This window comes from Geotrypetes seraphini, chromosome 5 (assembly GCF_902459505.1).
Source record: "Geotrypetes seraphini chromosome 5, aGeoSer1.1, whole genome shotgun sequence".
Lineage (NCBI taxonomy): Eukaryota > Metazoa > Chordata > Amphibia > Gymnophiona > Dermophiidae > Geotrypetes > Geotrypetes seraphini.
The window spans coordinates 237405034-237419704 of NC_047088.1; the positions used below are offsets into that span (position 1 = coordinate 237405034).

Genomic DNA, 14671 nt, shown 5'->3' on the forward strand with positions numbered 1-14671 from the left:
TCTTTTTCTCTCTCTTTCTTCCTTTCTTTTCAGGGCCTGTGTTATCTTGGGAGTGATATTTCTCATCTCCGCTCTCTGTATAGTTGGCAAAGCCATCCATGACCTTGCGACTAAGCTGCTCCCAGAAGTGGTAAGGTCATTCTTGTTACTTAAGAAATTCTCTCTTTCAAAATTCTTTTGCATTACCAATTTATATTCTATATCTAGTGAAAGCACAAGAATGCACCTATACTGTAGTAAGGGTTAATGTGTCATGAAGCAGAAGCCACCAAAGCAAGAAACAATAAAATACTTATTTTATATTCTTAAGCAAATCACTGCCTACAGTATTGTGGGGTGATACGCTAAAGATGTGTGGAGTCTCTCAATAGGCTCACCCAACAATTTAAGAAATCAGCTATCTAGAAGTTTTGTTAAAATAATTTGACTAAAAGCTCCCCCCCCCGCCAGCCAGCGATAAAAACCTCTTTTGCGCTTATGTAAAAGGGGGGAGGGGTAATTTTTCAATTAGACTTACCCCCTCTTTTACTAAGGTGCGCTAATCGAATTAGTGCACGCTAAACGCTAATGTGTCCATAGACTAACATGCACGTGTTAGCGTTTAGTGCGCGCTAAGTCAATTAGCGCACGCTAATCAGTTAGCGCACCTTAGTAAAAGAGGGCCTTAGGGCTCCTTTTACTAAGGTGCGTTAGCATTTTTAGCGCATGCAGGAAATTACCGCACGCTACGCTTCTAGAACTAAAGCCAGCTCAATGCTGGCGTTAAGGTCTAGCGCACGCAGTAATGTAGCATGCGCTATTCTGCGCATTAAAGCCCTAACGCGGCTTAGTAAAAGGAGCCCTTAATCAATGCTGATAATTGAAAAGTGCCATTAAAAAGTAATTAAAAAAATAATCTAAAAAATGAATTAACTGGTAGGCACCTACCATTTTGAGGTAGGCTTCTTCTCCAAGGCACCTATGTCTTGAAGTGGGGACACTGGATCATCTTTTATTTTATTGCCCGTTGATACTTAATTTCTGGAAATCAATTTGGGGTAAAATTAATTTTGTTTTAGGTGTCTCTATTCCGTTGTCATATGATGTGATTTTATTTGGGACATCGTTAAAACCTAAAAGTCCAATTGCCAAAAATAAAGATAGACTTCTTCTTATAATGACTGGGGCGGCCATACAACTAATCACCAGAAATTGGAAAAATTGGGATAGACTCAATTTTACTTTTTGGTGGGAAACAATTTGTTTATATTACCGTTATGAAAGAATGTTAGCGGAGCAATCTTGGAAAATTAGGAATTTTAAAGAAATTTGGAGTCCATTGGAATCATTTGTTAAACACCTTAATGATTAGTATTCACCTACCAGATTTGATCTTAGTTCCATGTGCATCCAGGAAGGGGAGGAGCGATGGGTAAATTGTTTCAGTAATTTGCAAGTATGTAAGTGCTGTTTATTGAATTTTTAAATGTATATGTGTTGCGTTTTTTATATGCTTAATAAAATCAATAAAGATTTTTTTTTTTTAAGAAAAATGCCATTAAAAAGTAATTTAAAAAAATAATCTAAAAAATGAATTAACTGGTAGGTACCTACCATTTCGAGGTAGGCATTTTCTCCAAGGCACCTACTTGAAAGTAGGCATAGTTAGGAGCAAATTCTGGGCGGATTCTAGGCATGGATTGACTTAGGCACATTAATTTAGGCCAAGAAAGTCCTGGCATAAATGGGAGTGCACTTAAGGTCTCAATGCCTACTGGTGCCTAAAACCACTTAGGTTTTCACTAGGTGCCCTTCTATAAATGTGCTTAACGGATGATTGACAGTTGCGTCATTTATAGAATCAGGACCTAAATGCTTAATTTATTGGATATCTCACAGTAGACAGAGTTCAAGACAATGCCGTCACTCAAAATTCCACTTTCCTTCATCAACTTATCTTTTGCATTTGTTTAAATTATTGGCAATAGGCCTGCATCAGGGGTCATAAACTGGATGGTAAAGTCATTAGTCTGAAAAGGTCTTTGCATAACACTCACATAAAAGTGGGTGATTTTGTGCCCTAAAAATAAACAGAGTCACTGACACTGTTGCTCACAGGAGCAAAACTGAAACCAGTTTGTCCTTGGAGGTATCTGAGGAGGTTCTTTCATCTTTGCTTCCTGCTCCAAGTGCAAAACTTTAGCACTCTAGTAAAACCACATTGAATATTGACCTCATCCTGGGTGTTTTATATATTTTTTATTGCTTCCCTTTTCAACTGTAACCCTAAGTCTTTCTTTTTGTACCAAAATATTCTCTCTCTTACTCTTTTTTTCTAACCTATTTGAAAAAAAAAAATTTGTAGCTTCCAGTACAGACATCCTTCCTCCCTCTGCAAAAAGGTCTGCGAGTCTTAATTGCAGTTGGATATGCTGTATTAAAAGAACGCTGTCAAAGTGGTATCCACCTGAGATTTAACATGGAACAGCATAGCAATACCCTAATTAGCTTAAATTATAAGGGTAAAAATAATGAAATGGAAGGAGCTTTCAGAATCATTGAACACGTAGATGTGCTCAGGATTAAAATGTAAATCAGAACAAGGATGGCTATGGTTTGACTGTTTTCATTGCCAATTTAATTTAATTTCCCTTTTTGCTATTTCTATGCTGCTAATTTGCTTTCCAGAATATAGATGTTATTTTTTTCTCTCTACGTAAGACTGCCAGTGTGCTCACATTTTAGCTTTAATTTAATTTGAAGAATTTTAGCAGTATGTAATTCAACGAAGGATTGACAGAGGAAATATATAACTAGTGGCTGGTTTGTATAAAAAATCTTTTTGAACATCTTTAGAAATAATACAAATTAAAGGAAGAGGAAAATTAGGCCCTCTTTACAAAGGTGCGCTAACTGATTAGCGCATGCTATAATCAAATTATCGCACGCTGAATACTAATGCGTGCATGTTAGTCTATGGCCGCGTTAGCATTTAACGCGCACTAATCGGTTAGTGCACCTTAGTAAAAGAGGGGGTTAATCTAGTGGTCTAAAGCAACTGAGATTTCCAGTGATTAAACAAATTGTGCATTGGTGATCAGTGGCATAGGTGAGGGGTGGGGGGGCGGACCGCCCCAGGCATCGTCTTAATGGGGGCATCGGCACCTCCCTGCCCCCGCCATGCATCACTCGTGCCTTCCCTATCTCTTTAAAGCCTTTGCCAGTGCGAATAACTACTCTAGCCTGGTGCTCGCACTAACTTGGCTCCCTCTGAAATCACTTCCAGGTTGCGGGGCCAGGAAGTGACGTCAGAGGGAAAGCTAGCGCCAACAGCAGGCTGGAGAAGCTGCTCCTGCTGGCGAAGATCTGAAGAGGTATGGGGGTGGGAAGGGAGGGTGCAAGTGTGGCCGGGGGGGGGAAGGGTGGTGAGGAGGGCGGTGGGGGGGGTGTTGAAGGATCAGGGGGCGCTACCACTCCGAGTGCCTCCTACTCTCACTATGCCATCGTTCGTGACGTATATTAGGGATGGCATGTCGTTTGAAAAGAATGTTGTTCACTAATAATAGGATGCATTCATAAGAGTGTGCACTATGAGTCAGATTCTACAAACGGTACCTAACTTAGTAGGTGCCTAGAAAAGTAGCACGTGCCGCATGTCAATCAATAATAGGCGCCATTTGTAGAATAACATCTAGTGGTGCCTAAATTGACTTAGGCACCAGTAACCATCTTTATCATAGGCATTGGTATATTAAGCCAAGGTTTTCTTGGCCCACAATACTGGTACCTAAATCAACCCACACCCAAATTCCGCTCCTAACCACATCTACTTGCCAGTAGACACCTTGGTGTAGATACCTACATCGAAGTGGTAGACGCCTACTGGCTAATTAAATTTTTTTTTAATGGTGCTTTCATTTATCAGCGCCAATTAAAAAAATTAAGTTAGGCCCCTAGAATAGCTAGGCACACCGATCTAGGCGTCTAACCGTAGGCGCTTTTTATAGAATCACGGGGAAACTCTATAACAGGTGCTGAAACTTAGGCGCCAGTAGCCACCCTACCGGTGCCTAAGTTAATTGGCAAATGCCGTTAGAAATGGCAAAACCCCTCGATGTTCAAGTGCTTACCGGTGCCTAAAAAAACGCACTGGAATCACACCTGTGTAAGTGCTTTTCAGCACCTAATGCCACTGTGGGCATGACTAATGCCAGTACTGGAAAGCACCTACGTAGGCGTGATTCATGGCATAGATAAGCGTCGGAAATGTAGGCCCTGAAAACTGGCATACATTTCTGGCACTTATCTTGCCCGGAGGTGCTATTCTGTATGTGATGCCATAATGTGATTGACACATGATTGGCAGCCGCTTTTTAGGTGGTCGTTGATAGCGGCACTGTAGACAGAATACAGCCATAAGGGCCTGTGTGCAAATAGTATAATAGTGTGTGCTGTTTAAGAAAAGTGCACGCTATCTGCCAGACTCTATAGAGGTTACCCAAAGTTGATCATGCAATTCTGGATGCAAATCACAGATATGCAAATAACCTAATTGGTTAATTAGGTGATACTTATTGGCATTATGAAGTGCTAATAGGTGTCAAAGTCCCTCCTCAAGGGCCGCAATCCAGTTGGGTTTTCAGGATTTCCCCAATGAATATGCATGAGATCTATTAGTATACAATGAAAGCAGTGCATGCAAATAGATTTCATGCATATTCATGAGGGAAATCCTGAAAACCTGACTGGATTGCGGCCCTCGAGGAGGGACTTTGACACCCCTGCCCTAAGCCACTATTCTATAATCTAAGGGCCCATTTCTATATGTATGTCACCTGAAAAATTGGCAAGAACAAAAACACTGTAGAGACGACAATGTCCAAGATGCAGGTCTTTATTAAAAATACAGTCAATTAATCCACATGACAAGATGGCAAGGACCCAAAAACCGGGGACTAAGGACCCAACACGGTCCGTGTTTCAATGGCCCTGTCTTCCTTAGGGGTTCCTTAAAGTCCTGATTCAAAAACATGGATCAAATCCTAAAGCCTAAGGTGGTCAAATATGGGAATGGACTGGTCCAAGTAGAGAGCTCTGCACGATTGAAAAAACATCAATCTCTACTTAGACCAGTCCATTCCCATACTTGACCACCTTAGGTTTTAGGATTTGATCCACATTTTTGTATCAGGACTTTCAGGGACCCCTGAGGAATACAGGGTTGTCGAAACACGGACTGTGTGGGTCCTTAGTCCCCAATTCTTGGGTCCCTGACATCTCGTCATGTGGATTAATTGACTGTATTTTTAATAAAGACTTTTATCTTGGACATCATCATCTCCACAGTGTTTTTGTTCTTGTCTTGATTGACCTTCGGGTCTGTGGAGTATTAAGGGTCAATTTTTGTTTGTTACCTGAAAAATTGGCACCAACTATTACAGTGCTAAGCACGATGCTATAAATGTTAGATGCACTGTATAGACTCATGCTTAGTGGCATCTAAGCGGCGTTCAGCGTTGCTATGTGTTCTAACTTTTAAGCACTTCCTTTTTTTGCCAGGGTTTTCTTGGCCTAAGTTGTGCCCACGATTTGCCCCCTCATCATGTCCACTTTTAGGTAGGCGCATTCCACTCTGTGCTATGTGCCTTTCAAGTTGTGCACCTAACTTTCAATTAAGTCCAATTAACAACAGTTAGTTAATTGCCAATTACCAGTGTCGATTGAGCCTATTAAGTTAGGTGCCTACATCAGCTGCCAATGTAGGTGCCTAACTTTAGATCAGTGGTCTCAAACTCAAACCCTTTGCAGGGCCACATTTGGGATTAGTAGGTACTTGGAGGGCCTCAGAAAAAAAAGAGTTAATGTCTTATTAAAGAGTTTGAGACCACTGAGTTAAGGGGAACGGTTAATCAGCTGGCTGGGTTGGAGGGCAGAAGGGAGAACAGGACAATCAAGCCATTGTGACATCACTGATGAGGTTGGCTCTTATGGGTGGAATGAGGCATTATGACATCACAATCTCAGCTCTGCTTCCCAAAGACAAACAGGATGTCATGGTTACAGCTAAGCCAGTGATCTCAAACTCAAACCCTTTGCAGGGCCACATTTTGGATTTGTAGGTACTTGGAGAGCCTCAGAAAAAAAATAGTTAATGTCTTATTAAAGAAATGACAATTTTGCATGAGGTAAAACTTTATAGTTTATAAATCTTTCCTTTTGGCTAAGTCTTAATAATAACATTGTAATTTATAGCTAAAGAGACATATGATCCAGAAACTTTTATTTACTTTTGTGATTATGATAAACATACCGAGGGCCTCAAAATAGTACCTGGTGGGCCACATGTGGCCCCCTGGGCTGCGAGTTTGAGACCACTGCTTTAGATAGACTTTATAGAATGGGGGGAGGGGGAAAGTGCCTAACTTATGTCGGGTGCCACTCTAAAGAGGATGTGGCCAGGGAAGGGGCATGGTTGAGTCAGGGGTGTTCTCAGGATTTAGGCATGGTGTTACAGAATACTGTCATTTCCATGCCTTACTGCAGGGGTCTCAAAGTCCCTCCTTGAGAGCCACAATCCAGTCGGGTTTTCAGGATTTCCCTAATGAATATGCACGAGATCTATGTGCATGCACTGCTTTCAATGCTTATTCATTGGGGAAATCCTGAAAACCCGACTGGATTGCGGCCCTCAAGGAGGGACTTTGAGATCCCTGCCTTACTGCTATTGGTTGGGCATAAGCACTTACACCAGCCTTTAGCAATGCAATTCTATAAAGGCTGCTCCTTGCAGAGTTCCCTGGATCGTCCTGGCACCTAACTTTGGTTAACCTTTACAGAATTCCCCCCATGTTAGCATTGAGTGCTGATTTCAGCACCTACATTTGAGTGCCAGGGCACACACCTATGGAAACCAGGTATAATTCCCAGTGCCCAATTTGGGCACACATACCCAGTATTCTATAACACTGCATGCAAATTTTAGGAATGGCGGACAGCTTTTCAAAACCCGGCACTTTATCTGGGTTTTGAAAAGCTTCTATCAAATCACCAACGGGCAGGAGGGCATCCGTGCATGCATGGATGCCCTTCTGCCCAACAAGAGTAGGCAGTGTGGGGCGGAGCTAGGGCGGAACTGGGGGGTGACCGGGCGGGGATGAATGGAACTGGGTGGGTCTGGGGGGCGGGTCTAGGTGGTCTGAATTTTCCAAACAGAAAATCTGGTAACCATATGCATATCCCATGCCACACCTCCTTTTGGGTTGCATGCGATGAAATTTGGATGAACATTACTATACAGTAGTATGTAGCAAGATGGGCATGCAGATTCAAATTGGTGCCAAGTATTGCTGAACACCCAATTTTGGGGTGCACATTTTGGATCGGTGCCTATTTTAGCATCAAGAAGATAATGTACATTATTAATGTCATTTGTTTTGAAACAAACAATTAAAGAAATGAATATTTTCTAGCTGCCTTTCCTATCGTATGTTAGCTTTTGAAATCGACTTGAGACGACACTGCAGATCTGAGAGAGAAGACAGATTTTATACTCAACAAAAGTACTACATTATAGAAGACAGCAATGAACAACTATCGGAATGCTGCATCCAGTAACTTAACCTCGATGCAAAATACATGCCAAAATAAAGTCTTGGCTCTGGATTTTAAAATTCAGATCACGCATATGAACTACGTTGAATATTTTACCATGAATTTAACTAAGTAAAAAAGATGACAGTCCAAAGCAGTATGCATGAAAAAAAGAAGAAAAACGCTAGCAAAAATAGCAGATTGGGAATTTTAATTTAGATGCAGATTACACACTGTCATAAATGCAGGGGGAAATTGCCTATACAACAGCACAAACCAACTTTAAATCATCTGTATTCTCTCATATGCTATGTTATCTATAAAATCAAAGGCTATAAGGCAAAGAAGTTAGATAATATGCTATTTATAAAATTTTGTAGGTATTTTGTGATATTTATTGCATTTTTCATATACTTCAATGATTTATAATGTAAATGCAATATGTCCTCCTCCTTGCTATACTAAGTCCCTCTAAACTTTCTCTTCACTGTCCTGTTACCCTCTTTGGAGTTCCTTTTCTACACCATTTCTTGTAAACCGTGCCGAGCTCTACGATTGTGGAGATGATGCGGTATACAAACTTTAGGTTTAGTTTAGTTTATAATGCATTATTTATTTATTGTATTATGTTTGTGTCTTCTCAATGCCTTTGGATTGGACCGTGTCCAAGTTCATGGCATATAATATATGTGGGATCTCATAAAAAGCTTCAAAAGAGATTGAGACTTATACAGAACATGGCGGTCCGCCTGATTTTTGGGCTGAAAAAATATGACCATATTACTCCATTTTATCGACAGTTGCATTGGTTGCCTTTCGAGGCTAGGGTATTGTTTAAGTTCGGTTGTATCTGTTTTAAAGTGTTGTTTGGTATGGCGCCTATTTATCTGGCTTCATGCTTTGAACGATACAAACCTAATAGGATTACTCTAGGACAATATTTATTTGTCCTCCCGACCATCAAGTTGTGTCGTTACAAGAGGTTTTTCGATAAATTGCTCGGTTTTCAGACAGATAAAATGAATTTATGGTTAAGTACTATTATTTTTCAGGCTCACTCATATGTCTTTTAGGAAACTACTAAAAAACTGATTATTCGACAAATTTGTAAACTGATGTTTCAGAATTTTTTGATTGGTAAACGTATATTGATTTTATAGCTAGCACATTTTATTGGATTTTAATGTATTTTAGCAAATTGTATTCTATTCATTGATTGTATAATTTTTAATATAAGTGAACCGCCTAAAACTATGTGGTAGGGCGGTGTATAAAAATAAAATAATAATAATTATTATTATCATTATACTGTATATCACAATGTGATTTCATGCTCTATTGATAGCCAGTACCAGGAAGCCTTATTCAACAATAGATTTCACACCGTTTTCATATAAATAATTCCAATTGTATGGGATTTGTTGGAAGAAAAAACATATCGATTCATTACCTAAATAATATCTTGTTCTCCACCCCCCCCCCCCCCCCCCCATGCCTGGTATATCTATTCCAAAATACAGTGTCTGCTACATCCAAATTCTGATCCGTACAAGTTTCAAGTTTATTTAAAATTTCTTATACCGCCCAATCAGCCTTCTAGGCGTACAAATTCGTAAAAACAGAAAACAAACAAGTTTGAGCTGACATTACGTCAACAAACTAACTATTTTTTAACTTTAAAAAATTTTTAAGAACAAAAGGTAAAAGGCAAGAACTACAATAGTCAAAGTAAAAGAGAACAATTAAGAAAAAACAATAGGAGGGACTGCTATAAATAACGGTAAGCTCAATAGTATTCGCGCTCAATTGCCCTTAAAAGGACAGTTAGGTCTCAAAGACATCAAGGAAGAGAAATGTCTTTAGCTTAATCTTAAAGTTATTAAGATTTGATTCTTCGCGTAAATAATTTGGAAGTTCAAATTGTGACATGATGGATGTTTACGCTTATGTTTACAAGCGTTTATTTTACCGCTGTTCATGCTGGGCATACCAAAGTGGTTTAAAGTCGAAAAATGATAGCAAGTTGAAAAGATCTCTAAAAATCTGATAAACTAGGCAGTGGCGTAGCGAGGGTGAGAGGCGCCCCTCCCTGACCTCCAACCTCATCTTCTCCTTCCCCTCCCCCTCCTGCCCAAAACCCATCCCTCCCCCGTCCCTCTAATGTTCAGGGCGTGAGAGGCAACCCCAACCTGCTGCCCGCACCACCATCGGCTCTTTCTCTGACAACGCTTCCTAGGCATGGGGGTCCAGGAAGTGATGTCGGAGGAAGAGCTGGCGCAAGCAACAGGTTGGGGATGCTGCCTGCACCCCAAATGTTAAAGAGGTACGGGGAAAGGGAAGGCGTGTGCAGTAGTGGTGGGGAAGGAGCAGGGGAGGTGGAGAGGAGGATGAGTGCTGGCACCCCTGTCAAGATGGCAATTGGGGCGAATCGGGCCCCCTTTATTATGCCACTGAGAATCGGAGAGAGAGCATGGAAAAGGGCAGTAAAAGCAGCTAGAAGCTAGCTAGAGACTACTAAGTAAAAGAGAAGTGTAGATTTTCAAAACCCAGCATTTTGTCCAGGTTTTGGAAGGCCCTTAGCTCGGGGCCGTATCTGGAGAGTCTCTGAGCATGTGCAGATGTGATGACATCACATGCTTCATGCAACATTATCATGGCATATCCTTGCACGCTCGGAGGCCCTTCAGGGGCGGCCCGAACTTGGGGAAGGAGAAGAGATGAGGTTGGGGTGGGGGCAGGGCTGGAATGGAACAGGGCGGGGCTACGTGTCCTCTTTTTCATGAACAAATCCGGCAGCCCTATGAGGGACCATTTTACTAAGCTTCATTAGCTGTTAATGTAAGAGTAATAGCTTAACACACTAAACTAAACTAAACTAAGCCTTAAGTTTATATACCGCATCATCTCCACGGAAGTGGAGCTCGACACGGTTTACAAAGCTTAAAAATATAAGAAGAGAGAGGAGAAAGATTTACAAGAGCATATGGATAGAGGGGATGTAAACAGGAGAAGAAATTTTATATGTTAGAAAAAAGCCAGGTTTTCAGTTGTTTTCGGAATAGTTGGAGAGAGTCCAGGTTCCGCAGCGGGATAGTGAGATCGTTCCAAAGGCCCGTGATTTTGGAGAGGAGGGATTTTCCCAGTTTGCCTGCGTGGAGGATGCCGTGTAGAGAGGGGAAGGATAGTTTATGTCTGTGGGCGGATCTGGTGGTAGCAGGCGTCGAGGCGATGAAGGATAGAGGGATTAGGGGCGGAAGGATGCCGTGAATGATCTTGAAAGCCAGGCAGGAGCATTTGAAGTGAATTCTGGAAAGTACTGGGAGCCAGTGAAGATTGGTAAGTAGTGGGGAGACGTGATCAAATTTGCGGGACACGCTAAAGCGCTCTGAATTAGTTTTGCCATCTGCTTGCTCTAAGCGTGCCTTATTTACTTTTCCTTGTTTCTTGGAGTGGGGGGTGGGGGGGTCAGGGGTGGAAAATGGGCATGGATGCACTATGCAGCTAACATTACTGGTTTTCTAACTGGTCAGCGCATCCATAACACAGGTGCCCTTTATTATCAGAAGCTTCATTTCATGCCCCTTAGTCTTTGTATTTCTGCATTTTCCCTAGTAACAGGCTGTAGCTCTGCAGTCCTCATTAGTATGGCAAAAGCCACTTTTTCTTTCTTGCAGAAGCAAGCAAGATCTCTGCCAAATTTACCTCCTTTTTTTATAAATCAAGTAAAGACAATGTTTTATACTGTATGGTCTTCATTTTCAAAAAAGAACCACTTAATTCGAAGCTACTCAGCTGCTTTTAACGTATTTTATTTTGGAATTCTTAACTGCTTCAGATATACGAGGGCTGTTCAAAAGTATCAGACCTTAACTTTTCTTGCGGAAACAAATAAAGCTAGGGAGGCGTGGTTTGGTGCACGTATGTAGGTGACCCTAATGCGCATGCTTGAATTTTTTTCCCCGCCTACAGAAGCTGTCAGTCGCCGGCAGACCGCTGATGAGTGAGGAAGTGTAAGTGAGCGCCGTCCGATTTTCATTTTTGACAAAATGACAGAAAAAGTTAAGCAGCGCTACTGCATTAAATTTTGTGTAAAGCTTGGCGATTCCCAAGTGGAAACGATCCGCAAGATTCAACAAGCCTTCGGGGACGAAGCAATGGGCACCACACAGATAAAGGAGTGGACGCACATCGGTGGAGAGTGAAGCACGTTCTGGTAGGCTCTCAACATCTAGAAATGAGATCGTCATTGACCAAGTGAGGACCCTGGTGATGCAGGATTGTCAAATCACCAAGGGGGTACCACCAAGAGACTCTGCATCGCCTTTTTAACACTGTGAGATGCAAACGGCCAGACCTGTGGGCAGCAGGCAATTGGCAGCTCCGTCACGATAACGCACCTGCCATTCTTCCACATTTGATACGAAGTTTCCTGGCCAAACACAACACACCTGTGATTCCTCAGGCTCTCTACTCTCCCGACATGGCTCCGTGTGACGCCTGGCTTTTCCCCAAGCCGAAAATGCACCTGAAAGAGACCAGATTTCAGTCAAGAGAAGGCTTCATGCAGACCAGTTGCGAGCAATCTCAAAAGAGGCGTTCCAGTGCTTCTTCCGACAGTCGCAGAACCATTGGAAGAAGTGTGTGGCAGCCCAAGGGGACTACTTTGAAGGAGATTAGTATAAGATTGTTGTATCTGAATATGAGTATTTTTTATGACTAAAGGTCTGATACTTTTTGAACAGCCCTCGTATTTTGATGCACACTGATTTGATTTATGGGACAAAGATTGATCATTTGATGTGGGCTGGTATAGCCCACTTTTCTGCTAAGGCTAGGTCAGGAGGACTTTTAATGTCCTCAGCAGGCCTCCAACCTAAGCAGTGACTGTCAGAATTCATCTTAAACCTATCACTATCCAGCGCTTAGTTCATTTCATTTATTTTTTTAATGACCAGAACAGAGTAGATAGCCGTGGATACAATATTTATCTTTTTCGACCATAGTAACATAGACTAGAATGGCAGATAAGGAACATGGGGCCTATCTAGTCTGTTCTGAGTTGTCTTGAAATGAGATAATTGTACAACAGTGTGCCAATGTGACACAGTGGAGCATTTCCTTTTCCTTTCATTCGCAGATTCAGGCATGTCTGTGTGGGGTGCTTAGCTAAAATAGCTGTGGTAAAGTGTGTCTAGTAGAGTAGCAGAGGATGTGTGGGTGGAAGTCTAAGTGAGTGGGAATAGATGTCTCTCTCTCTCTGAAAGAGTATAAAATAGATGTTTATCTGTAGGGATGCGAGAGTGGGCTGTCAAGATGTTGGAGAGATATGTGTGTCTTGGGAGTATTTAAGTATGTATGTGTGTGTATGTGTAGATCTTTGTTGGTGGCATGTACCTGTTAGACTTGTACAGTGTGTGTGTTGGGGGTGGGAGTGGTAGTATACATTCCATCCCTGCTGCATATATCCCTATCCCTCCCAACCTCCTCCACAAATGCTCCTCCCTACTATGTACCACCTTCATCCGCTATTCCCTCTTCCTACTCTGCACTACCCTCCTTCCTTTCGCTCACCCGTGCATTCTCTTTCCTTTCCATTTTCTGCTTTCCATTCCCTTATGCAGTCTCTCTCTAATCCCCAACACCCCTTTCACGCCCCCCCCCCTTTTCCCTTCCCTCTCTCTTCCTGCATACCCTCCCTCCTGCATACTCTCCCTCCTACAAGGCTTTTGCATTCTCCACTTCCCCTCCCCCATCTCATACAACTTCTATTCAGTTTGACTCCTCTGATTTTTTTCCCCCATGGCAGAGCTCCTTTTCCTATGCCAGTGGGGGATGGGTTTCTAAGCATGAGGCTGTAGAGTATCATGATCAGTACAGATGAAAGCAACCACTGGCTAGGGCTTCTGTCACCAAATATTCTCCTATGCTGGAATTGTGGGAGACCAACATAGAGAGGTGAAGAGTGGGGAATGGGAGCAGTAGCTGAGAGGATGGTGTTCTGGATGTTCATGTTACCATTAAGGTTTACTGAAATACTTACTCTTTCCCCAGCTGAATCACTACCACCCTTCTACCTCTGCTGCTCCCTTTCCTCCACCTGAATCACCAGATTCTCTGTTCAATAAGTCAGGGCTCCTAAAAACATAGGGGAAGAGCCTTGAAAACCCTAAAGAAGGGAGATGAATGCATGGCTGCATGGATGGTGTCGAGAGCATTTCGGCTTTCTGGACCACGGGATGATTTTCCAAGGGCTGCTGAGCAAGGATTGTATGCATTTATCAAAGAAGGGAAGAAGTGTCGTCAGCAGCAGACTGGCTAACGTACTGAAGAAGATTTTAAATTAGAATCATTGGGGCAGAGTGATGAAAGCCCCCAGGTGAGTATAATCCCTCAGGTAAGTGAATCATTAAATAACTCTACATAAGAACATAAGAATAGCCGTTGCTGGGTCAGACCAGTGGTCAAGCTCACACGGCGGCCCCCAGGTCAAACATCAGTGCCCTAACCGAGACCAGCCCTACCTGCGTTCGTTCTGGTTCAGCAGGAACTTGTCCAACTTTGTCTTGAACCCCTGGAGGGTGTTTTCCCTTATGACAGACTCTAGAAGAGCATTCCAGTTCTCTAGCACTCTCTGGGTGAAGAAGAACTTCCTTACGTATGTATGGAATCTATCCCCTTTTAACTTTAGAGAGTGCCCTCTCGTTCTCTCTACCTTGGAGAGGGTGAACAACCTGTCTTTATCTAAGTCTATTCCCTTCATTATCTTCAATGTTTCGATCATGTCCCCTCTCCGTCTCTTCTTTTCAAGGGAGAATAGGCCCAGTTTCTCTAATCTCTCACTGTACGGCAACTCCTCCAACCCCTTAACCATTTTAGTCACTCTTCTGTGGACCCTTTTGAGTAGTACCATGTCCTTCTTCGTGTACGGTGACCAGTGCTGGACACAGTATTCCAAGTGAGGGCGTATCATGGCCCGGTACAGCGGCATGATAACCTTTTCCAATCTGTTCGTGATCCCCTTTTTTAATCATTCCTAGCATTCTGTTTGCCCTTTTCGCTGCCGCCGTGCATTGCGCAGATGACTTCATTGACTTGTCGACCA

General features: G+C 42.4%; 1 protein-coding gene across 6 annotated transcripts in view; it reads left to right on the forward strand.

The window, feature by feature from the left end:
• TMEM163 (transmembrane protein 163) overlaps window positions 1-14671 on the forward strand; it is a 286924-nt gene that overhangs the window by 236792 nt on the left and 35461 nt on the right. For all 6 annotated transcript variants that reach the window (XM_033944598.1, XM_033944603.1, XM_033944599.1 and 3 more), the window contains one exon: window positions 34-130. In XM_033944598.1, coding sequence (XP_033800489.1) covers window positions 34-130 — 97 coding nt within the window. The remainder of the gene's footprint in view (window positions 1-33; window positions 131-14671) is intronic.